This window comes from Typopeltis vanoorti, chromosome 25 (genome assembly GCF_054136105.1).
Source record: "Typopeltis vanoorti isolate ZY-2024b chromosome 25, IOZ_Tvanoo_1.0, whole genome shotgun sequence".
Classification (NCBI taxonomy): domain Eukaryota; kingdom Metazoa; phylum Arthropoda; class Arachnida; order Uropygi; family Thelyphonidae; genus Typopeltis; species Typopeltis vanoorti.
The window spans coordinates 43,756,191-43,780,476 of NC_143573.1; the positions used below are offsets into that span (position 1 = coordinate 43,756,191).

The 24,286-nt window shown below is 35.2% G+C and overlaps 1 protein-coding gene across 1 annotated transcript in view; it reads right to left on the minus strand.

Annotated features, from left to right (window-relative positions):
- The window catches only part of arr (low-density lipoprotein receptor-related protein 6), a 351,307-nt gene that overhangs the window by 46,394 nt on the left and 280,627 nt on the right, over positions 1-24,286 (minus strand). Inside the window, exon 14 of the mRNA XM_090414658.1 lies at positions 6,819-6,962. Coding sequence (XP_090270784.1) covers positions 6,819-6,962 — 144 coding nt within the window. The remainder of the gene's footprint in view (positions 1-6,818; positions 6,963-24,286) is intronic.

Sequence of the window (24,286 nt, forward strand, 5' to 3'; positions counted from 1 at the left end):
CCACAATTCTTCTCAATCGTTTCTGAAGTATACTTCCATAGATCTTGCCAGGAACAGTTAGTAGGGAAATACCTCTGTAATTCTCACATTCAGTTTTATTTCCCTTTTTATATATGTTTACTATGAGAGCTCTACTCCAATCATCGGGAATTCGTCCCTCTGTCCAGGCTTTCTGAACTATGCAGTGCAGCCATTGTAAGACTTTTATACCACCATACTTCAGAATTTCTGGTCGAATATCATCTATTCCTGCTGCCTTTCCACATTTTAAGCCTTTGATGGCTTTTTCTACTTTAAGTATGGATATGTATTCCTGACTGCATGCCTGGTCAGTGTTTTTTACTACTGTGCTGTCATCACTGCTTGTTTCATTTAGCAGTTTTTCAAAGTAATTACTCCATACTTCAAGGATATCTTTTTCTTCCGTTTTCATGTCACTTTATCATCTCTAACTCCTTTTACAGCACTCTTTCCTCCATTCCTAAGCTTCTTAAACAACCTCCAGAATATTTTGCCATCTTCTTGATATTTATTTTCTATATTCTTGCCAAAGTCCTCCTATGACTTTTATTTAGCTAGTTTTACACAGTGTTTAGCATTCTTGCATTTGTCTCTGTATTCGCTAAGAGCACAAGCTAACTTATTTGCCAGGAACTTTTGATATGCTTTCTTCTTTTCCTTCATTGCCTCTTTAACTTCCTGTGTCCACCAGGGAGTTCTGATTTTTTTATCCTTGCACACAACCTCACCACATGCCTCTCAACTGAATCAATCAGGGCTTTCTTCAAGGCTTGCCACTAAATCTCCAAGCTTTGATTCTTGTTCTCAAACTCTTTCATTTTTTCTTCAATAATCTTTGTGCATTTTAGTCTACAGTTCACATCTGAGAGCTGCTAAACTTTTATTCGCTTTAAAACTTTCTTACATGTTATTCTTTTCAATATGAAATTCAATTTTTATCCTGCTCAAGACTAAATAGTGATCACTTCCAATTTCAAATTCTCTGGTGTCCTGTACCAGGGAGAAAACATCACTATCAACAATAACATAGTCAATGAGACTTTTCTTATACCTTGCCTCTTCTCTGCATGTGAATTTGTGCACATTTTTATGTTGGAACATGGTGTTAGTAATAACCAGTCCACGTCCTGAGCAGAAATCCAACAGATATTTGCCATTACTATTAGCTTTGCTCTTTTCTCCAAATTTTCCCAAAATATTTTTGTATGTCTCACAATCATTTCCTACTCTGCTATTTAGATCCCCAACAAGGACCAACTTTTCATTTTTCATTGTGTCAGTTGCTTTTTCTCTAAGCCTCAAAAAACTCCTCTACTTCTACCTTAGTAGAACCTTCTGTGGGACCATACGCCCAAATAAGTCTCATTGTCCAGTTCCCCATTCTCATATTTGCCCACATTACTCTACTTGAGACCGACTGCCATTCAAGAAGATTAACCTCGTATTTTGTGTTGAATACCATGGCTACTCCTTCTTGTCCTCGAATGTCATTGCCTGAATAAAACATTTTGTATTTATTGCTCAGAAAGATCTCAACAGTTTTTGTCTTATTTGTTTCAGTCACCCCTATTATGTCGATCTGGTACTTATCTAATTCCTCAGCTAGCTCCATTTCTTTGCCATTCAGGCTTCTTATATTGATAGTAGCGATCTTTAACTCTGGTGATGTTGAGTTGGGGTGTGTTTTCAGATTTGTTCCAGTAGCTGACTTTTCGCTGTTCACCCTGGTTCCCTGGCAAAAACAACGGGGGCCTTTTAACCAGCAACGCCCCAGCTAGCATGAAATTTTGTCATGTTGTACCATCAACATTATCAGATCTTATATTTTTATCGTCTAAAGCACTTTTTCCGTATCAATACACCTATATTTTGGCTTCCTCTGGATCTTTTTCCTGCCAACTTGGCAGAGAACAATCGTTTTGCTAATCCTTCCTCTCCCATTCTGTTTAAGTGACCATATTACATGAGATTAGCTCTGTTAACACATTCCTGGATGCTGATGATGTCAAGTGCTTATCTAATATCCTTGTTTTTAATATGACATTGCAACTGATGCCATCTGTTCACACCTCTAATCTTTCTCAGGACTCTCATATCTACGGTCTCTAGTCTTTGGTCAAGTGTTTTTACTTCTGACCCAGCTCTCATTTCCATAAGTTAAAATTGGTTTGAACACTATCTTGTATACAGCTAATTTACTGTTTCGATTAATTTCTCTCTTATTCCATATAAATTTATTGAAATGACTTCCTACCATACCAGCTTTGATTCTGTTGTCTATTTCTATATTTAATTTACCATCTTCACTAAAAATTGTGCCTAAGTAGCTGCTGTGTTTTACTTGTTCTATAGGTTCTCCATTCACATGCAGTTGATATTTGTGCCTATTTTCCTCGTCTTTGCCTTGTTATTGCTGACCTTCATGCCATATCTATTACAACAGTTATTCAATTTAGTCAGGGGAATCTTGCAGACCTAGCTGATTTTAGAAGTATAACATCGTATGTTTAAGCAAAGAGCTGAGATTAACATCTCCAATTTTGATATCAAGTTTAATACCACTTTCCTGCATAATGTGATATATATATAGATAATGAATAACAGAGGGGTAAGGATACATCCTTGTCTAACACCAGATTTAACATTAAGCCAACTTTCTGTACTTCCTTCAATTCTAACTGCTGACTTAAAACTCAAATAAAGACTAAGTATTGCTTGATATAATGCCCAAATGCACACCATATAATTGTAGCCTTTTGAATAGCTTTTCTCTTGGCACCTTTTCATATGCCTTTTGCAGGTCTACAAAACTTAAATACAGATCTGTTATATTCCCATGATTTTTCAACTATTTGTTGTAAAATAAAGATCTGATCCGGAGGCCTCTATTTAGCCTGAATCCAGCTTGTTCTTCACCAAGCTTTTCTTCCAAAATCATTCTCAACCGTTTCTGAAGTACACCTGCACAAATCTTACCAGGAAAACTCCATAGAGAAATACCTATGTAATTCTCACATTCAGTGTTATTTCCCTTTTTATATATGGGTACTATGAGAGCTCTACTCTAATCACTCAGAATTCGTCCCTCTGTTCAGGTCTTCTGAACTATGAAGTGCAGCCACTGTAAGACTTTTATAACTCCATACTTGAGCATTTCTGGTAGAATATCATCTACTCCTGCTGCTTTTCTTCATTTCAAGCCTTTGATGGCTTTTTCTACTTCAAGTATGGATATGTATTCCTGACTGCATGCCTGGTCAGTGTTTTTTTATCACTGTGCTGTCATCACTGCTTGTTTCATTTAGCAGTTTTTCAAAGTAATTACTCCGTACTTCAAGGATATCTTTTTTTTTTCTCCCGTTTTCATGTCACCTTTATCATTTCTAACTCCTTTTACAGCACTCTTTCTTCCATTTCTAAGCTTCTTCAACAACCTCCAGAATATTTTGTCACCTTCTTGATATTTATTTTCTATATTCTTGCCAAAGTCCTCCCATGACTTTAGTTTAGTTATTTTTACACAGTGTATAGCTTTCTTACATTTGTCTCTGTATTCTCTAAGAGCACAAGCTGACTTATTTGCCAGAAACGTTTGATATGCTTTCTTCTTTGCCTTCAGTGTCTCTTTAACTTCATGTGTCCACCATGGAGTTCTGATTTTTCTATCCTTGCAGACAATCTCTTCACATGCCTCTCTGGCTGAATCAATCAGGGTTTTCTTCAAGGCTTGCCACTGAATCTCCAATGTTTGGTTCCTGTTCTCTAACTCTTTCATTTTTTCTTGAATAATGTTTCTGTATTTTAGTCTACAGTTCATATCTGAGAGCTGCTCAACTTTTGTTTGCTTTGAAAATTTTTTTACATGTTCCTCTTTTCAGTATGAAATTCAAATTTATTCTGCTCAAGACTAAATGATGATCACTTCCAATTTCAAGTCCTCTGTACATTCTAGTGCCCTGCACCAGTGGGAAAACATCACTATCAACAATAGCATAGTCAATGAAGCTTTTCTTATTTCTTTCCTCTTCTCTGCATGTGAATTCGTGCATATTTTTATGTTGGAACATTGTGTTAGTAATAACCAGTCCATATCCTGAGCAGAAATCCAACAGATATTTGCCATTATTATTAGCTTTGCTCTTTTCTCCAAATTCTCTCAAAATATTTTTGTATGCCTGACAATCATTTCCTACTCAGCTATTTAGATGCTCAACAAGGACCAACTTTTCATTTTTCATTGTTAGATGCTTTCTCTAAAGCCTCAAAAAATTCCTCCACTTCTACCTTAGTACAGAAAAGTCTTCACTGTCAATCCTAAAGTACCATTTTACTAACTTATATGCTTCTATCATGTCAGTGTTTTCTTCAGGGCTTGCCACTGAATCTCCAAGGTTTGATTTCTGTTCTCAAACTCTTTCATTTTTTCTTGAATAATGTTTCTTTTTCACAGATCCGTTAGGTTTTGAAACTTGCAAACCTTCAATCTATTCTCATAGAGAGCATTCCACAATCTTCTTCACTCCCCTCTGTATCCTCTCCACTAATTCTTCACTGATGTGGTATCAAGGTGACCATATCAGTTCAGATATGGCCTTATTAGTTAAATCCTTATAAGGGGAATAAAATACATCCCTATCCCTGCTTAGGTGTTCTTCAATAACCACCTAATCTGATGTGCTGTTTTGGTCACCTCTGCAATATAACCTCTACACTTCAACTCCCTGTCCACAATATCCACCCAAATTCCAGCCAGTTGTTCGATCAATATAGTACAGAGCTTGTGATCATGTATGGGCAGCTATTAACCTTTGCCCATACTACCAGTCTATTTAAGTCATACATCATCTACACCGACTATCACTCTTCCGGTTGCAATCATCAGAAAACAACTGAATGCTTCCCCTCAAGTCATTTCCCTATATCATTGATGTATAAATTAAACAGCAAAGCACCAAGTACTGAGCCTTGCAGTACCCTTCTCCTGGACATAAACCACTTGAATAACTGTCCATCAGCCACCCTCTAACTCAAATCACCAGCTTCATATCTAACCCCATTGCTCCAATTTATGAAACAGAATTCAATGTGGAATCCTGTCAAACACCCAGCAGCATCACTGAATGGCCATTTCCTTTATCCAACTCCATTGTCACTTTATTATAAAAAGTAAGCAAATTGTTAAGGCAAGACCTACTATTCATAAAGCCATGTTGCCTCTTATAAAAAGTACAATAGTCCTGTCTACCCAGTCCTGAATTCTCTCTTTTACCAACTACTCTAACACCTTAAACACCACTCCTGAGATATTAATTGGCCTATAATTTGCTACTCCTGCCTTGGAGTCTTCTCCAAGTTATAATTAAGTATTATTTTGTTTTCATTTTGTTATTTTCATGGCATTTGTAGTCATGAAAGATTGGAAACCTATAGTACCATGGGTAAGCTAAGGACTAGAAAAACTAGTAACTTCATGCTAGAGATCAAGCATGGAACTTTTGATCTTATTGTTTCTTAGTAAGAACATTTGTGTGTATTTGTACGATAATTTGTATTCGAAAGCAGTATATGGAGGGGCAGAACTGAGACAAAAATAGATGACTAGTGGTGTGCCTCAATGCTGGGACCACTGCTGTTTAATTTGTGCAGTTCAATTTGTTCTGATGAGGCAAAATTAGGTAACTAGTTAATCTAGATGATGTGGAGAGCTTGCAGGATGATTTAAATAGGCTGTCAGTATGGGCAAAAGATAATGGGTGTCAGTTTAATGTGAAGAAATGTGAAGTTATTCATTTTGGGATAAATAGATTACAAGCTGTGTACCACATTGATGGAACTGTATTCCAGGAAATAGATGAAGCTAGAGATGTAGGGGTGGTAGACAGAGAGTTAAAGTTTAGAAGATATTTTGCTATGGTAGCCCTTAAGATTACTTGGCTTTTGAAAAACACACTAACAAGTAGAGATAAGGAAGTTGTTATTCCTCTTTATAAGGCCTTGATACTTCCATACATGTAGATTATTGTACTCAGGTCACTGCATACCAAGAGTATCATGTAATTTAAAGGTATTGCAGTGCCATATATGACAGCAGTGACAACTTTTAGAACTAACATTGGTTTTTATGAAAAATAAAATTCCATTGTTGCACACATCATCACATTAAATATTAAATTGTTATGCTGAGTAGTTACCCAGTTACAGTCTTTCAAAATGCGAACTTCAATTATAATCACCCTGTATATTTATATATGTCCAACAGCTTGTTTTACCTTATAGTTACTCTAGCTTCATATTTTGTTATGTTTATCCATGATTATATTCTCTGGCTGGTTTTCTGTTGTTTCAGGATTTTCCAGAGGAAAAGAAACCCATCATCTCCATATGAGAAAAGATCCTATAAATGTTCTAAATGGAATTTAAAACCTTCCAAGACTGTTTAAGATTAATTTAAAAGAAAGGAGAGTAAGAGCTCAAATTCTAGATCTAACAAATAACAGATCATTCTTCATCTTTGTTTAGAATCTCTCATTTGTTATTTGACAGGAAACTAGCAATGAATTTTATTCAAACTGGAGCATCATGGCACATGACAAACCCCTTAAAGGTATATGTCATGAAATGACAATGAAGTTTATAATTGAGGGAGGAAAAAGTCTTTAATGATATCCTCCACCTGCAACACAGAAAAATCAATAAGGTCTTGAATATTTTTCTAAGTTTGTATTTAATAAATGCTAGGCAGTGTCATAAAATATAACAAAGTTATGGAGAATGCTATTAATGCAGAATAAACTTACCAATACATGTTTTATTGTTCTCAGCTAGTTTATAATGAGTAGGACAAGCACAGTGGTGAGTATAGGATTTATGGTGTTCTGAACTTGGAAGAGCCAGGCACAAATGAGAACATCCACCATTGCCAACTGCACATGGATTCCAACCTGGTTTATGTAAAAAAAAAAAAAAAAAAAAAAAAAAAAAAAAAAAAAAAAAAAAAAGAATTAAAAGCTGCAGTAAATTATTCACTAAAGTGTGAATAATTTACTTATCCATACCAACATAATTTAATCTTTTTTTTTTAATCTCTGCTTAATAAACCATTATCACTTATTATTTCTGTAGCATTTTTGGCATAAAAAGTGGAAAATGGCAATAATTTAGGTTCATCGCATCGTAACAATTGCTGTTTAACAGATGTGAGCCAAGTGGACTCTTATTCTTTCATTCTAGACTAAAGTAAAATAAGCTATACTTACCACATTTAGAGGTTTGATAATTTGGTTATTTTGACCTTATGGAATTTTGTTTTCCTTTTATAAAGAAATTAAATTCTCTACAAATTCAAAATTATTCCGCCATTTTTATCAAAGAAAAAAGGAAGAACTATCCATTGAGTGGAATTAGTGTCCAGTTACCTTGCAGTATTAATTTCAGAAAACAGACCGGAATAACATTGGTTCCTATCCCTCTCTTCCTAGGAGGTTATATATATATATATATATATATATATATATATATATATAAAACAGGTAACCCTCGTATAGCATGGATGTTAGGTTCCATAGAAATGCAGCGTTATACGACGAGACGTAGATCACATAGAAAAAGTAAAGTTAAGTTTTTTCAGCTAGCTTTTTTTTTTTTTTTAGCTAACGCCTTTTTATTCCCGTATACGGGAATAGGCGGGGCCATTTAGCCCTATCTAACTTTTGGAGACTGAGTGGGCAGTTCAATCTCCACTGGCACCAATCAGAGATAGATGGCCCAAGGCTATCACTAATTAAGCGGTACACAGTGAAGAGAGACTGCTCAAATGTGCCGCCATCTCGTGGTCCCTAACCTTAACACAATATATTTAATGTCTGAAAATAATGTGGGTTCTACGGTCGATTTTCTTGAGTTTACGGGACGAAAAACCCGCTTGCCCGTGCCAGAGATCAACTAACTCGGGAACCGGTCGAAAAAAGGCTTAGAAAAATTTCCTCTAGTCGGCGACTAGATTTGAACCACCAAACCCTTTCTTCATGCGGTCAAGCGCTGTAGAGTCCAACAAAAACAATATTTTTATTTAATTCAGGTAATTCATGTAAGTTAAGAAAACAAACTATGAGACAAACACGTAGTATAAAATTATAAAAATTACAAATTGTACATAAATTTCATTGCACATAATGCATAAATGTTTTAGACACAATAAAATAAATCGCATATTTTAATCGTCATCACTGTCTTCAGAAATAACATGTTCTTTAAGTGGCTGGAGGTTATCACCGCTTGAAATCTCTTTGACATCATTTGTATAATTCTCATTGAATACTTCGGCTGGTTTAGTCATCAAGAAGTCAGTAATAAGACTTTGCTTTCCACTATGCTGCAATTTTTTATTAGGTTCATAATATGGAGCTAAACAAATATCCAATTGTCTCATGAATTTTCCCGAGCGCTCCATTGAGGGATCATTATCCGTAAAATAACTTCCTAACTTTCTTTCCGAGTCCAATCCTTCTGCTAATTTCTTTAAACTGAATTCTTTAACGAATTCATCACAATCAGAGTCTTCGGCAGAACTTTCCCCACCATTTGGTTCAACGCCATCTATTAACTGTACCAGTTCCTCCTCATTTAAATCTGTTTCTCCATCAATTAATTCACTAATTTCGTTTTCAACCATATCGCAAAAGCCCTCTCCACCAAAAATGTGTGCAATGTTTATTATATGACGTAGCTCGGCATCCACTGGATGTACAAAATTTTGTTCCAGAACGGCTTCAGGCTATATTTTTTTCCAGCAAGCATTCAGCATAGAGCATTGTAATTCCTTAATGGACAGAGAAATAATTTTTACACAATTCAATATTGAAAACTCTTTCCATGCTTGAGGCAGTGTCATGTTTGGATTAGAATCATTAGATTCCATTTTTTCCAAAATTAATTGAAATGTTTGCCGAATATAATATGACTTAAATGTTGATATTATTCCTTGGTCGAGTGGTTGAACAAGTGAAGTAGTATTAGGCGGCAAAAAAGTTGTTTTAATATTCAGATGGCTTAAATTTGTTGGGTGGCCTGGGGTGTTATCTAAAATTAGTAGAATTTTGAAGTCCATATTCTTTTTCTTTGTGTAACTTTCTACATCGCATACAAAACACTTGAAAAACCAATTTTCAAACATGCTAGCTGTAACCCATGCCTTTTTGTTGGCTCGCCAATAAACAGGTAGGGTGGACTTGTCGAGCCCTTTCATTGCACGAGGATTTGCGGATCAGTTAATAAACATTGGTTTTGTCATGTAATCACCTGATGCATTACTACAAAACAGTAGAGTAATCCTATCATTGGAAACTTTCAATCTAGGCGCTGATTCTTTCATTTTTTGAAAAATAGGTGTGTTTTGGCATTTTTTTCCAATATAACCCAGATTCATCTGCACTGAACACCTGATCTGCACTGTAACTACCTTCTTTAATGATTTTTAAAAGTTCTGCTGGGTATTTCCGGGCAGCTTCAACGTCTGCTGATTCTCCCTGGATTAAGATTATACAAAGAAAACCGCTTTTTAAAGTTTTCGCACCAACCTTTACTGGCCCAAAATCCACGCTGAGAGATTTCTTCTGAAGAATCTTGATCGAGTTCTTTTAAATGTTTATAAACTTTGAGAGCTTTTTGCTTAATAAGGTGTCCAAAGGAATTTTCTTTTGAGTGCAATCTTCTATCCAAATCATTAGAGATTTCTCCATTTTTTTCTATTAGAATATCACAAACACTAGCAAAGCATTTGCACTTATCGTTGACCCAGCAATAAACACTTTCTCGGATTTTATGTTCGTTTTGTTTGATTGTTTGAATTGTTGATTCATTTAAATTCAGAGTCCTTGCAACAACTCCTGGTTTCTCTCAAATTTTCAACCGATCCAAGATTTTAATTTTTTCTTCGAGAGAAATGAATTTCCTCTTCAATGTTGTTTTTTTCCCTTTTGTTGCCATTACAATAAAAATAAACTTTTACATAAAAAAAAAGCATTACACATATATGTAACTTACCAGAAAATAAACTACTCAGCTTGAGAATAACATACTTATGATTTTAAATTATTTAAATGCACTTTCCTGGCAGAAATCAACGATTTACAGGTGATATCCTTTTATATGCTTATAAATTATTCAAGTTTTTTTTTTAAATTGTTACAATACGTACAAGCTGAATTTTGTTTTACACAAGACAGCAGCTATAAAGATGTGCATATGATTGGTGCGGTAATAACAAAAGATTGCGACCCAAAGACAAAAGCAACCGACAAGTGTTGAGTTGAAATGCTAATTCTCTTCAATCGAATTCCATAACATCTGAAACTATCATAACAACATTCACAACTGGGTGTCATTTATCGTTCCGATGGAACTTCCCATTACTGACTGGCTCAACTCACACAAACGTTTCAACCCTTAGTTGAATTTTATGGCTTCTTGGCAGGCAAACTCACACATTCATTATATGGCATGTTTCAATTCTTGGTAGTCTTTTATTTTAAGTTAGCTTTTGTGATCTGTCATGATGACATCGAGAATTTCAAATGCAATAAAACAAACACTTATTTCATAATTGAAAAATTGGACAATAGTTTTAAGTTAGATACTGTGTTTCGGTGCAACATATGGATTTGCTTAAGTCTATACAGAATAGTTTCTGTGAGGGAGACGTGATTTATTAGTTAGCGCCATTTTTATTCCATCTGTCTCTAATTGCGCTATTTGTTGAGAATGACATAGACTGCAAAAGCCTCTGTACAGTACCTTATTCAGTGATACAATAAAACTAGATTCGATACTTATAACTACTTGCGCGATATGGGCAGACACAAATTTAATGAAGATAAAATTTGATTTTTAAATCCCGCGGTGAAAAATATGAAAAAAAAAAAAAATAAAGGTTACTAGAAATTGTAGACCGCGTTGAACAAGGAATGCTACAATTTGTAGACCGCGTTGTATAAGTGCCACATTATACAAGGATTAGCTGTGTGTATATATATATATATATATTAAAAAAAAAAAAACCACCTTCCTCACACCAATGTTATTTCTACAATTAGAATACAAATTTTACAACTACTGGATAATACAATTGTCACTTAAATAAAATGATAAGGTTTGAAAAGCCATTCAGACTTTTTTTTTTTAATGTTTGGAACAGTTAACAAAAAGTGGACATCTTTCATATTTTCGATGATCCTCCACAAGTTTAAATAAAGTAAGCCATAATATACTGATAAAAGGATCCTACTCAAATATTAAGCTGTCTGTAATACACAACTTGTCAGAACTGCTCACTGAGAGTTTTCCTGACTTTTTTTTTTCTGTGTGTGTGTGGGGGGGGGGGTTAGAAAAAGAGGAATGCATACTAGAAAAATATGCCTAATATAGAATATATATAGTTTTCCTTCTCTCTCTTTTCCTAGTGGAATCTTTTAGCGACCAGATGGGTTCGTGTAGGATTTCTGTTAAGGAACACATCATGAAAAGGAAACTTTTCATGATGTATTTTTTTTTTATCTCAGTATTTTTTTTAAACTCCAAAACTAGTTAATGTTGATAGTAATTACTATCTTGGAAATTATTGTGACACAGAACAAATCATTCCTCTTAATTATATGCATTGACTTTTGCAAAATTTTGTTATTCTCTCTCTCTGTGGGTGAGTGAGTGAGAGAGAAATATCCAGTTTTGCATGACATCAAATTTGGATACGCACACGCACGCACGCACGCACACACACGCACACACACCTTAAGATGTATATAATAACAGAACTATATGATTAAGTTTATAACTGTCTTCCTATTAAAATTTGTTTTCAAATTAGTCTTATTTATCAGGATTCAAATATTGTCAGATCTTATATTTCAATCTTATAAAGGGGAGTGCTTCTAACTGCATCAATCTACCTATATCTTGCTCTTCCTCTGTCTTTTCCCTAGCATGCTGGTATCAAATACCCCATTCTGTTTCAGTAAAAACTTAGATTGGCTCTGCTCACATGTTCTTGAATGCTAACAATGTCAAGTTCCTTCTGTTAAGTCGGAGTGAAACAAAATATTACAGAAAATTACGTTTCACTACTCGGACTTAACATTGTTATCACTCTCTTAAAAGAATTAATGATTTATCAGAAATGTAGAAGCACTTGTATAGAAATTTTACCTTTAGTTTTATATCCTATCTTATTTTGTAATGTGAAATTTCATTATGATTTTGGTGTATAGCTGCTTAGTCTCAGATACTATGTAAATAACTAACCATTTGCTGGGTGAGAGATAATAACCAAAATGTGAAATGGCCGACTTCAAAACATGTAGTGAGAGTACAGGTACATCTGTTATGTAGCATGATGCCTCCCCCCCCCCACCTTCCACCATGACACTACGAAAGTTATGAGAGGATTCCACGAGCGGCGCTTAGTGCCATGTGACGCGGAGAACGTATAACGTAGATATCAGATGATGAATGAGAAAAGTGGTGCGCCGTTTAAAAGGAGCGGTAACGCTGCACACAGGGCTTTTAGGCGTTTTCCTGCTGCTGTATTCCTGTGCCTCGGAAGTCCGGCTGGCATGGAGCCTCCACATGGGTTTCCTTTGTTCGAGGAAGTTACAACCGAATGACCGGTCGGAAACAAAAGTCCACAGATCATGATAGTGGAAAACTACAGAAATCTTCCAATATGAGGTATAGAGAAAATCCGTAAAGAGTATCCAGTAAAGTGTGAAGTGAAGCAGTCAACGTAGGTAAATATCTGACGAGGTACTGAAGCGGTTAAAGTAGCGTACCAGCAAATTGGTAAGGTGAAAACTTTATGTCTTTTAACTAATGGAATTGAATAAGAAGATTTTATTGTATGTGCTACTAGAGACTCTTTAAACTGTTAAGTGATAGATTTAAAAGAGAAATAGAACATTGTCTCATGAATGTACCTTGAGAGAGATATACAAGAGTTCTTAATTAGGCCTGAGATATATGTAAATTGAATAAGATTTGTCAGAGAAGATTGTGAATGGAATTTGATATATATTAAGAATGAGATTTGATCGAGTAGAGTGATACAATGAGACTAAGTGATAAATAACTGTATGTAAGAGTGCTAATGCTGTACCAATATTTTACTGAATGATTAACTCAGTGCTTCAAAGTGTATTATATGTATTCTACTTGTAATTAAAATGTTTTGTTTAAATATAAATGTTGTCTTGCCTGTAATTAGATCCTACTGCACTTGCTCATAAAATATAAAGAACCTCGAAAGGCGGGAAAATTAGATATTATCAGGTCATGATTGTAAGTTTAAAATTTATAAATGACAAGAGTGAATGCTGACTGGATTCTAACTCCTTGGTCTTACATGTTTAGTATATCCTAGGATTCAGGGTGGTGCAGCGTTAATAAACAAATTTTCTCTGAATTTCAAAAGGGAGATAGAACCAGTGCTGAGACAAAGAAATAGGCATCTGCCATTTGCATTTCTTTGTCTCACAGAACAACAACTTCACTCTCGTCAGGGATTTCGGCCTAAGTAATAAGTATACTGAGATAGAGGTTAAAAGATAAATGATATTAAAAGGGTGATAAGAAAGTAATAAGTAGGAATTATTTAAAGAAAGATACATTAGTGTGATTTATGCTTACAAGAGATAGAAAGGGCATTAAAACATAAGAGGACGACACACCACTTCCTAATATTTTCATAAGTTGTAGGAAGTTTCATTAATATAATTCTGCCATTGATACCATCTTCATCCCCTTAATTTCTTTGTAACCCAGTTCTCAGATAGAGATAAGTTAAAAATCTGTTTGAACACTGTCTTATTACGTACTACTATTTTAACATTTTGGCTTATCCCCCCCCATACACACTCTCTTATTTCATATAAATTCATTTAACTGGCTCTCCACCATACTAGCTTTACTTACTGTCAACGTCTATATTTAATTTGCCATCTTCAGAGATTGTGCCTAATTAGCTGAAATATTTTACTTAACCTATATATTCTCCACTGAGAATGCAGCTGATGTTCTTGGCTGTTCCTGTGCATTTTCAGTTTTTATTGTTGATTTTCATGTCATAACAAATTAGGAGTATCGAATAAGTAAACGGCTTGATTTTGCACCAAACTTCATATAACTTTCCTATATCTCCTTCAATTTTACCTGCTGACTTACAATTCAAATATAGACAATATACTACTCAATATACTGTCACATTCACACATCATATAACTGTAGCATTCTGAACAGTTTTTCTCTTGCAATCTTGTTGTATGCCTTTTTCATAACTACAAAACTAAGTACGTCTTTGTTAATTTCCATAATTTCTCAATTGTTTGTCTTAAAGTAAAAATATGATCTCGACTAGTCCTATTCAGGTTGAACTCGGTTATTGTTCTCCAACTTTCTCTTTTCCAAAGTGAACTTACCTAGAACATTCAGTATGGAAATTTTTCAGTAATTCCCACATTGTTTTATTATCCTATTTTATACATGAGTGCTATCAGAGTTCTGCTCCAATCATCTGGTATTTGAAAACATATATGTATATCTGTACCCAAAAATCTGTTCCTGTTTGGAAAAAGATTTTATTAGATATTAGATCCAGCATTATTTCAAATGCCAAATGTAAAAACTATGTAAGTTTCATAAATTGACCACAGAGCTTGTGGGAATACATATGCATTCACAAGTTGCCTTAGTGTGGACTACTTAAAAGACATAGGCACCAATCCAAGCGTCTATATAGTCACCTTTTATTAGTCTATTTCGATAAGGTTTCACTGGCCTGACAACTATTTTGAACTGGTTGGTTCTCTTCAGAGACCAGGCAGAAACCTTAAGAGAGCAAAAACTCTCGTTCAGTACTAAGGAACTTGAAACTGCTCTCTGAAGAGAACCAACCACTCAAAACAGCTGTCAGGCAGGTGAAACCTTCTTGAAATGGACTAATAAAAGGTGAATATATAGACGCTTGGATGGTGCCTATGTCATTTAAGTAGTCTACACTAAAGCAACTAGTGAATGCTGCAGAATATATTCCTGCACGCTCTCTGGTCAATTTACAAAACTTTCATAGTTTCTACATTCGGCTTTGAAATAATGCTGGATCTAATATCCACTTTGTTTATGTAATTTTGAATCGCCGAACTCAAGCCTTTTGACTCTTTATTTTGTTAATTAATTTTACATCAGATTTTTTTTTTTTTATTTTTTTAAATACATCCATATTCCCATGTGCTCAATGGAAATGATCTTGTTGAGCTCTAGAGAAAAAACATTAAGAATAAAAATTTCTCACAGGATGCACAAGCCACTTGGAAAAGTACGGAATATAGGAGAACAAACTAGGAAATGGAAAATTCCCCGATTTCTTCAAATAATGAATGATTTTATTTTTTAGAGATGACAAGGACAATGCAGAAAGGAGCCATCCAAAATCTCCAGACATGCATGTTTACAGTTATAACATGAAAGAACAACTTATGAAGAAAGGAGATTTGCCTGCAAAATATAAACATAGCCAATAAAAAAAATAAATAAAATCACCTGTACACATTGGGAGTCTTGTAAACAACTATAAGGAGGGGCAAATCCATCGAACTAATAATTCTGATTAGATGACTCATCTAGGCACAGCATGAGTTACATGTGTAGTGATCAAGCACTAAGTAAGTAAATCATCTCCTGTACGATTTATTTTGCTTGTTATGTCTTTCCCAGAATACAGAAATATATTCAGTTGATGTTTTAGAAAAGAATGCAAGTGACTTCACCTGAATTCTTTTCTGACACATACAGAACTGCTACTTATATAGATGAGATTCTAAGAGACTGATTTACCTTCTGAAGTGATGCAAGTTCCAGAAATTATATAATGCATTTTGTTGGATTTTTATCCCCAAGTAAAAATTTAAAAAAGTGAATCTACTTTCCACCTACTTCAAGAATTAAACGAAGTGCTCATTATAAAAGTTAACACATTTGCCCCAGGCAGTGTTTGCACGTGCATAAACTGTTGGTGGGAACTAGCTTTAGCATATGTATGTCGCTTCTGCATCAAGCAGTTGCATTTACACAAAGCTAAAGGCATGTTTGTTGCAACTTTTTCAGTAGAATTTTCTTTGTAAAGTATCTGGATGATATCGAATATGTCAAATGTAATTCAACATGATTTCAAGTTATATATATAGGGTAAGTCTAAATTATTGTCACGGTTCCTGTGATGACCTATAACTTTCAAACCGGAAACAACAAAATAAAACTGCTTACAGAATATGAAAGTAAACTCAAAAAGTTTTATTACCTATAGAATCAATACTGCAGAATACTAAACAACTTCAAAATGCATGCCTTCGTGGTGTGTAAGATGTCCAAGTGATAATCAATTTCCCTCCAAGTGTTCTCCATCATTTGCAGTATAACTGTTTCTATCGCAGGCACAATTCTGGTCTTTGGTTCATCGAGAGAGGTCACAGGGGTATAGTAAACAATGTCCTTCAGGCTATCAAGGACCGAGGCCACGGAATTGATCAACCACGCCCAGGAAAATGCATGTCAAGAAATTCTCGGACAATAAGAGCCTAATGTGACGGTGCTTCATCTTGCTGGAACACCACATTTGGCTAATGATCTTTCAACTGAGATAACAGATACAGCTGAAGCATGTCCAGATACAGGTAAAGGACAAAAGAAAAAAAAAAAAAAAATGAAAACACTGAGTTATTGGGTCGCATTAACGGTAGTTGCAATACAGTGCCAACCATGCACCAAACACAGATGCAACTGATATGCAAATGTTCTCCCAACATTCCTATGGACATGTATAAAAGCAAACGGAGGCCTGCCGTAATTTATTACATGTTAGAATGGTATCCAGAGGAGAACTCAGTGAAAGGGAAAGGGATGTGATTGTTGGAGCCAGGGCTACTGTTCTGGTCACAGATGTAGTCTGTGACCAGAACAGCTGAAATTGCAGATGTTAGTCAAGGAACAGTCCCTAAGGTTATGTCAGCATTGCAGTCGACAGGATAAATATCATCAGCGAAATGCAATAGTGAATGAAAGTGCTTGCTGCAAGAGAGAGATGTTAGAGCATTACTGCACTCTACCAAGAAAAACAGGCAGGCTACTGATGAGCAATTGTGTGGAAAATTCAACACCAGTCGTGTGAAACCCATTTCAACTAAAGCTCTGCACTAAGAACTACACGAGTTGGATATCACGGTTGGGTTGACTTACACACGCCTTTGATCACACATGTCGTCGCATCCAATGGTGCAAAGATCACATGCAGTGGAATATACATCGGTGGAGGGATGTGATATGGTCTGATGAATCCATGCCGAAAGAAGCTTACCAGAAAGAGTGCTAGTCTCCGACTGTGAAAGGTTCTGTAATGGTCTGAGGAGCATTCTCATGGCATGGTTCACATGATTCCACTTGTTGTACTGGAAGGCAAAGTGGATGCTGCATGTTATCATTCAATCATAAATGATCATCTTCATCCCATGTTGACACACTTTTCTCCTATGCAGCCAGCCACATTTCAACAGGATAATGTTCCCATTCATCAAGCAAATGTGGTCACCCAGTAGTTTGCAGAACATGACATCGAAGTGTTCTGTTTGCCATGGCCATCTCAATTGGCAGACTTAAATCCTATAGAACATTTCAGAGTGAGCTCTCAGGCAACGTTTTCCACCTCCAAAGAACAAAGGTGAATTGATCCAGTTTCTGTCAGAAGAATGATGTAAAATTCCTCTTGTTGAGTTCCAAAATTGAGGGTCTAGTACAGGCTGTACTAGACCCTCAGCAGACCAACGGCATATTAATCGAAGTGTGTCACTGTTTACATTCTTTATGTCCATTAGCTGTAGTTCACTGCTGTCGCTGTTTTTTTTTTCACAAAGAAAAAGGGCCCCATACCTTCCGAACATGACAAAGCACACCAGACATTCACCCTGGACTATCTCTTTCGAATACTCAAATGGAGTGAGGGTTTTCTGATTCCTATAGTCTGCAGCCATGACGATTTACCCTCCCTGTCAGTTAATGTTAATGATTTTTAACCAAATGGATAATAATAATAATAATAATAGGATTCTAGCTTTGATATAGTAAGTTTTTTTTTTTTTTTTCACCAGACGTCAGACCAGTAGTTTTAATGGTTTACCAAATTAATGTAACATTAACATACCATATAGATTCTAATGTAGCTTGTCTTTATATATATGTGTATACTCAGATGATGGTCTTAACGAAGGTCGAACCATTGAGTGATTATTTTGGTTTATATTAAACTGAAGTTTTACTATAATAGCAATCATTTCCATAATTTTTAATAATGAACAATTGTTTTCTTTCCTTTACATTTCCAATTCTTACAGATCTTGTTATTAAAATATTTACACCTTTGAGTAATTCAAATATACTAACCAAATATAGCATTTCCTTCATTATTGTTTTGTAATATATCCTAACACAAACACAGTCCCAACACAATATATATATAAATATATACATATTAGGGTTACCAAGTAATTTTATAAGCTTGGTTATTTAACTCCTAATCCCAAGTAAGCAAACAATTAAGTTTGCACCTGAAACATAGTTCAAGTCTAAAGATGGTACAACACCAGGGCAACTCATTGTAAAGGTGGGTAAAGCTCTGATCACTATTCTTAGTATTTTCCCATAATGTAAAGCACATCTCACTAAAAGATGTATACTGCAATACATTATGGGTGGGATCACTACCCAGACCAGTTTCAACCTTTTTTGAGGTTTCCTCAGTGAGTAGCTAGACCCTAAATACCAAGGTTTTAGTAATACAGAGAGCCTTATCAACTTTACCTATAGAATTTGCTGCAAGGTGTTTTTATTTTTAATAAGAATCTCTAGAGGAGATATAGATGTTATTAATTTTTTAACTTGGGGATATTGTATATTAGGGTTACCAAGTACTTTTATAAGCTTGGTTATTTAACTCCTAATCCCAAGTAAGCAAACAATTAAGTTTGCACCTGAAACATAGTTCAAGTCTAAAGATGGTACAAACCATCTTTAGATGGTTTGTACCATCTTTAGAAAAAATAAAAATAAAATCTATATCTCTTCCAGAGATTCTTATTAAAAATAAAAACACCTTGCAGCAAATTCTATAGGTAAAGTTGATAAGGCTCTGTATTACTAAAACCTTGGTATTTAAGGTCTAACTACTCACTGAGGAGACCTCAAAAAAGGTTGAAACCGGTCTGGGTAGTGACCCCACCCATAATGTATTGCAGTATACATCTTTTAGTGAGATGTGCTTTACATTATGGGAAAATACTAAGAATAGTGATCAGAGCTTTACCCACCTTTACAATGAGTTGCCCTGGTGTTGTACCATCTTTAGACTTGAACTATGCTTTGGGCGCAAACTTAATTGTTTGCTTACTTGGGATTAGGAGTTAAATAACCAAGCTTATAAAAGTACTTGGTAACCCTAATATACAATATCCCCAAGTTAAAAAATAAATAACATATATATATGTGTGTGTGTGTGTGTGTGTGTGTGTGTGTGTGTGTGTGTGTGTGTGTGTGTGTGTGAGAGCTCTCATATAGTGCTTAACATTATACAAACCCAAAATGATATGGACTTTGCATTATGGGATACTAAGGCAATCATGCCATACCAGTATTGGTGTATAGCAATATTTTTATTATTCAGAATTTTATCTGCATATTTTTTTCATCCTGAGGGAAACTTCCCGAGTTAGTCAATCTCTGGCACGGGCAAGCGGGTTTTTCCTCCCGGAAACTCGGGTTTTTCGTCCCGTAAACTCAAGAAAATCGACTGTAGAACCCACATTATTTTCAGACATTAAATATATTGTGTTAGGGACCACGAGATGGTGGCACATTTGAGCCATTTCTCTTCACTGTGTACCGCTTAATTAGTGAGAGCCTTGGGCTATCTATCTCTGATTGGTACCAGTGGAGATTGAACTCAGTCTCCAAAAGTTAGATAGGGCTAAATGGCCTCGCCTATTCCCGTATATAGAGGAATAAAAAGGCGTTAGCTGATTTTTTTTTTTTTTTCATATTCAAAAATGTCTTGATTTTTCATTTGTAAATGTTTTGTTTTCAGTGAAATATAATACAATACAATCCTGCAGTACATTTCAGATAGCAGATGTTTATACTATTTTAGTTAAGCTTTATTTTGCCAGCAATCATGGGATCCATTACTTTCCATGGCAAATCCCCCCCCCCTCAATGACATGGCTTCCTTGGTCAAGGTTAATACATATCCTAATGTAATCTACCACTTTCTCTTCCTTTGTAGATGTTACTTTATCAAAAGACTGCCTTGGTTTCTTCTTGTTTTCAGGTTTAGTAAGAAACATCTGCTGTACATAAATGCTGGCAGCATATTTATTTTGTATTGTTTTATTCTAAGTTTTCCACATTTAACTTTTATATTATTATACTGAATTTTCTTTTATTCTGTAAGCCTTTGCTGGTCTTTTTCAAATTGTGTAGCAATTAGAATCATTTAGGATATTTTAAGTAAAGCAAGTTAGTGCAGCTATTCATCATACAATAAATTTAATCAAAACTGTTTTAACATTATCAGAATATTTCATTCTGATTTTGTATGATTATTCAGTTCCTTTGGATCCAAAGAGAAACCCAGAATTAGATGGATAGAAAAAATAAAAGAGGACCTGAAAACCAAATCACAACGAGAAACACCAAACTGGACAAAATTGTTCGGACTCTCCAGGGACAGAGAGAAGTACAAAGAGTTCATTCAGCCTCATCATTATCCACATACATGATGAAAGAAAGAAGAAGAAGAATTCAGTTTTCCAGCTGCTTATGAAACTTTTAGCACTAAAATAAAGAGAATAAAACAGAAACTTGACTGAAAATTCTGCTGTGGGAGAAAAAGTAAGTTTGCCAGTATAAGCAAATGTAGTATGTATGTACATGTCTTATGTATCTGTTGTCAGATACATAAGACATGGTATTATAGTATTTTCTAATTAAGTATTAAAGATTTAATGGTAATTGAATATCCATAATATTTTCATTTTATGATTTCTGGTAACTTCAATGATGATTATGTTAATTGAACATGTTTTTCATCCAGGTTGCATGTTTTACGGGATAAAAAAAAAACACCTTGCCACTGCAGACTAACTACTTCACCTTCAATGGTAACCTAATTTCGCTTTCTGTAAAAGAAACTGATATCTTCTGCACAATGCTTTCATTTTAGTTTGTTTTAAAACTACTTTAAATTGCATTTACAGTACCCTATATTGGAATTGTAGATTTTAAATCAAACAATTTTATATTGTATTATTCTAGTTATTTGTGTTTTCCTTTACTTTTACATTATTATTTTCCTATGTACTGTAAATTCTTTTAATTTAACATTTCAATGTTTGATTCATATTTTAGTTTAAGATTTCTGAAATGTGAATTTTAGTTATTTTGAATTGCCTTATATCTTAAATTTGCTCGTTCTTTTAACCTAAACAATTCTGGCAGGTCATACAGCACTTATAACATTTTCCCTTATAACTACAGTATTATGCTACAACAGTGGCGGCTTGTCCATAAGGGTTGCAGCCACTCCAGTAAAAAATGAAAGTTCCTGTTTTATTATCACTGTTCTTAAATTTTTTGATATTTAACTAAAAACCTTATTTTCGTGTTTGTAATACAATACCGCTTGACAGTATTTTATATAATTCATTTTGTAGCAATAGTTGTACTTTGTAAGGATGCAATAGTCAATGTGCTGTGCAGGCTATTGTTATTATTGTTCCGGGCAACTCCAAGGAGTCGACAGACTCATCGAGGGAGGCCCTAACATCATGTCAAGAACAACTATTCGACATTCACACAGTATCTATCATACCTTGCCTTGAACTCATTCAGGGTCGTAGCACCCACAACAGACTCTGGAAGCTTATTCCACTCATTCACCACTCTCCAAGTAAAAAACCTAGCTCTAACTCCCTTGTCAACCATGCTCTTGCCCAGCTTCCATGCATGGCCCCTAGTCCTCCCACCACCACCAGTCATATTTTCAAAAATATCTTCTGGATCAATCTTATAGAAACCCTTCAGTAATTTGAATGTCTCAATCATATCACCCCTCCTTCGCCTATCGTCCAATCTCTGCAACTCACAAATCTTCAACCTATTCTCATAAGGTTCATTCCAAAGACATTCCATCATCTTGGTCACTCATCTCTGGATCCTCTCCACTTCTTCCCCATCACGAAGAAACCCTGGTGCCCATATCTGGACACAGTAGTCCAGATGGGGTCTTATCAAGGCTCGATAAAGAGGAACAACAACTTGTTTGTCTCTGCATGTTAAAGTATTTTTCAGAAGCCAAGTGATTTGGTGAGCTGTTTTAGTCACTTTTGCAAAGTGCCCCCTAAACTTCAACTCCCTATCCACCAACACTCCCAAATCCCTGGCCTCATCAATCTCCTGGAGTACGGTTCCACCAATGTGATATACTGCTGCTATTCTTTTCACCCCAAAGTGCATAACCTTACACTTTGCCACATTAAATTGACATCCATTTTTCCTAGCCCAGTCCTCCAAACTATCCAAATCATCCTGTAAAATTTTGACATCCTGTGCACTCACAATTGCTCTACCCAACTTTGCATCGTCAGCAAACAAGTGAACACTTCCTCTCAAATTCTTTCCTATATCATTGATGAACAAATTGAAAAGCAGTGGTCCAAGAACAGAGCCCTGCAGCACACCACTAGTCACAAGCCGTCTTTTAGACTCCACTCCTGCATAAACCACTCTCTGGTATCTCTCCTTCAACCACCCTCCTATACCTCTCAGCAACCCTATATTTATCCCCATCTGCTACAGTTTACTGATTAGGGTTCCATGTGGTATCTGTCAAAGGCCTTGGCAAGGTCCAGTAGTATCACTGTAAACCCATTACCCCTATCCAGTTCAGCCATCACTGTGTTATTAAACGTGAGCAAGTTACTGAGGCATGATCTACCAGGCTAGGGCTAGTATACTCAACGCTGGAGCTGCAGTCAATGCAGACGCACCAAACTGCTACCTAGTGGGGATAATGCAGTGAGGGTAATGCGTGATTTATGTGCACTTTGGGCTGGTAGCATTGCAGCCCAAGATACATCGCTACTGGATGCACAAACAACACAAATTAACGTCGTTGTCGTTCTCGCAGGTGAATATTATGCACTTACTAGCATTTAATTTATATCTTTGCAGAAATGAACAAAGAATCCTGTTAAATATAAATAGATAATTATCTATTGATGTTGCTTTTCTTTTTACATTCAATTTATGTGTATAACTTGACTTAGCAAGTAAATGATATAATTTTTTCAATCCATATTGATTTTTTTTTTTTTTTTTTTTTTTTTTTTACTACAGCCCCACCACCACAAATTCTTATGTGCCACCACTGTACTACAGTATGAATATAAGCAGCTAACTGATCAATAAATTTCTTCTGTGAAATTTAATTTTTAAAAAAGATGGATTCACCAAAGCAAGTTTCATTTCCTTTTACTGCATATCAGGAGTCCAACTAGATGATACTTATTTGAAATATTCTTCTTTCATAGATAACTGAAATGAAGTATCTAAAATAAATTTGTCTCATAAAGAAACGATTTAAAAGTCAATAGTTGTAATCAAAATAAAGATATAGTTTTTACCTTGTGGACAAAGAAATAAGAACTTTGTCCATAATAACATTATGGATAAAATTAAATATCATTATCCATACATACTAAAAAGAGCTATTATCCATTACAGTTCTTAAGGAACAGCACCCATTCAAGCAAGTGGTCCATCATTTATTGGTGCCTTTCTTTCTCTCTCTCTCTCCTCACTTTCATACTTTCTAGAAAGGTAAGTTTTACCTCAGTAATATTCTGATATGTGAAATTTTCTTTTACTCTATGAATTTTTTGTTACTGAAATAATACAAACTAAATATGAAATTATAAGATGACAAAAGTATGTAGTTTAATCCCTAACTATTTAATGTTGAAACGACTTCATAAATGCCACTATCAATGCTTCAAAAAATGCAGTACATGATGGGAAGTAAATTAAGGACCAATCAAAGTACTATTGGGGGGGGGGGGGGGGTAATGATCCTCACAATCATGGTAAAGCTTGGTGTTTATACCCACAATACCATTGTGGGTAT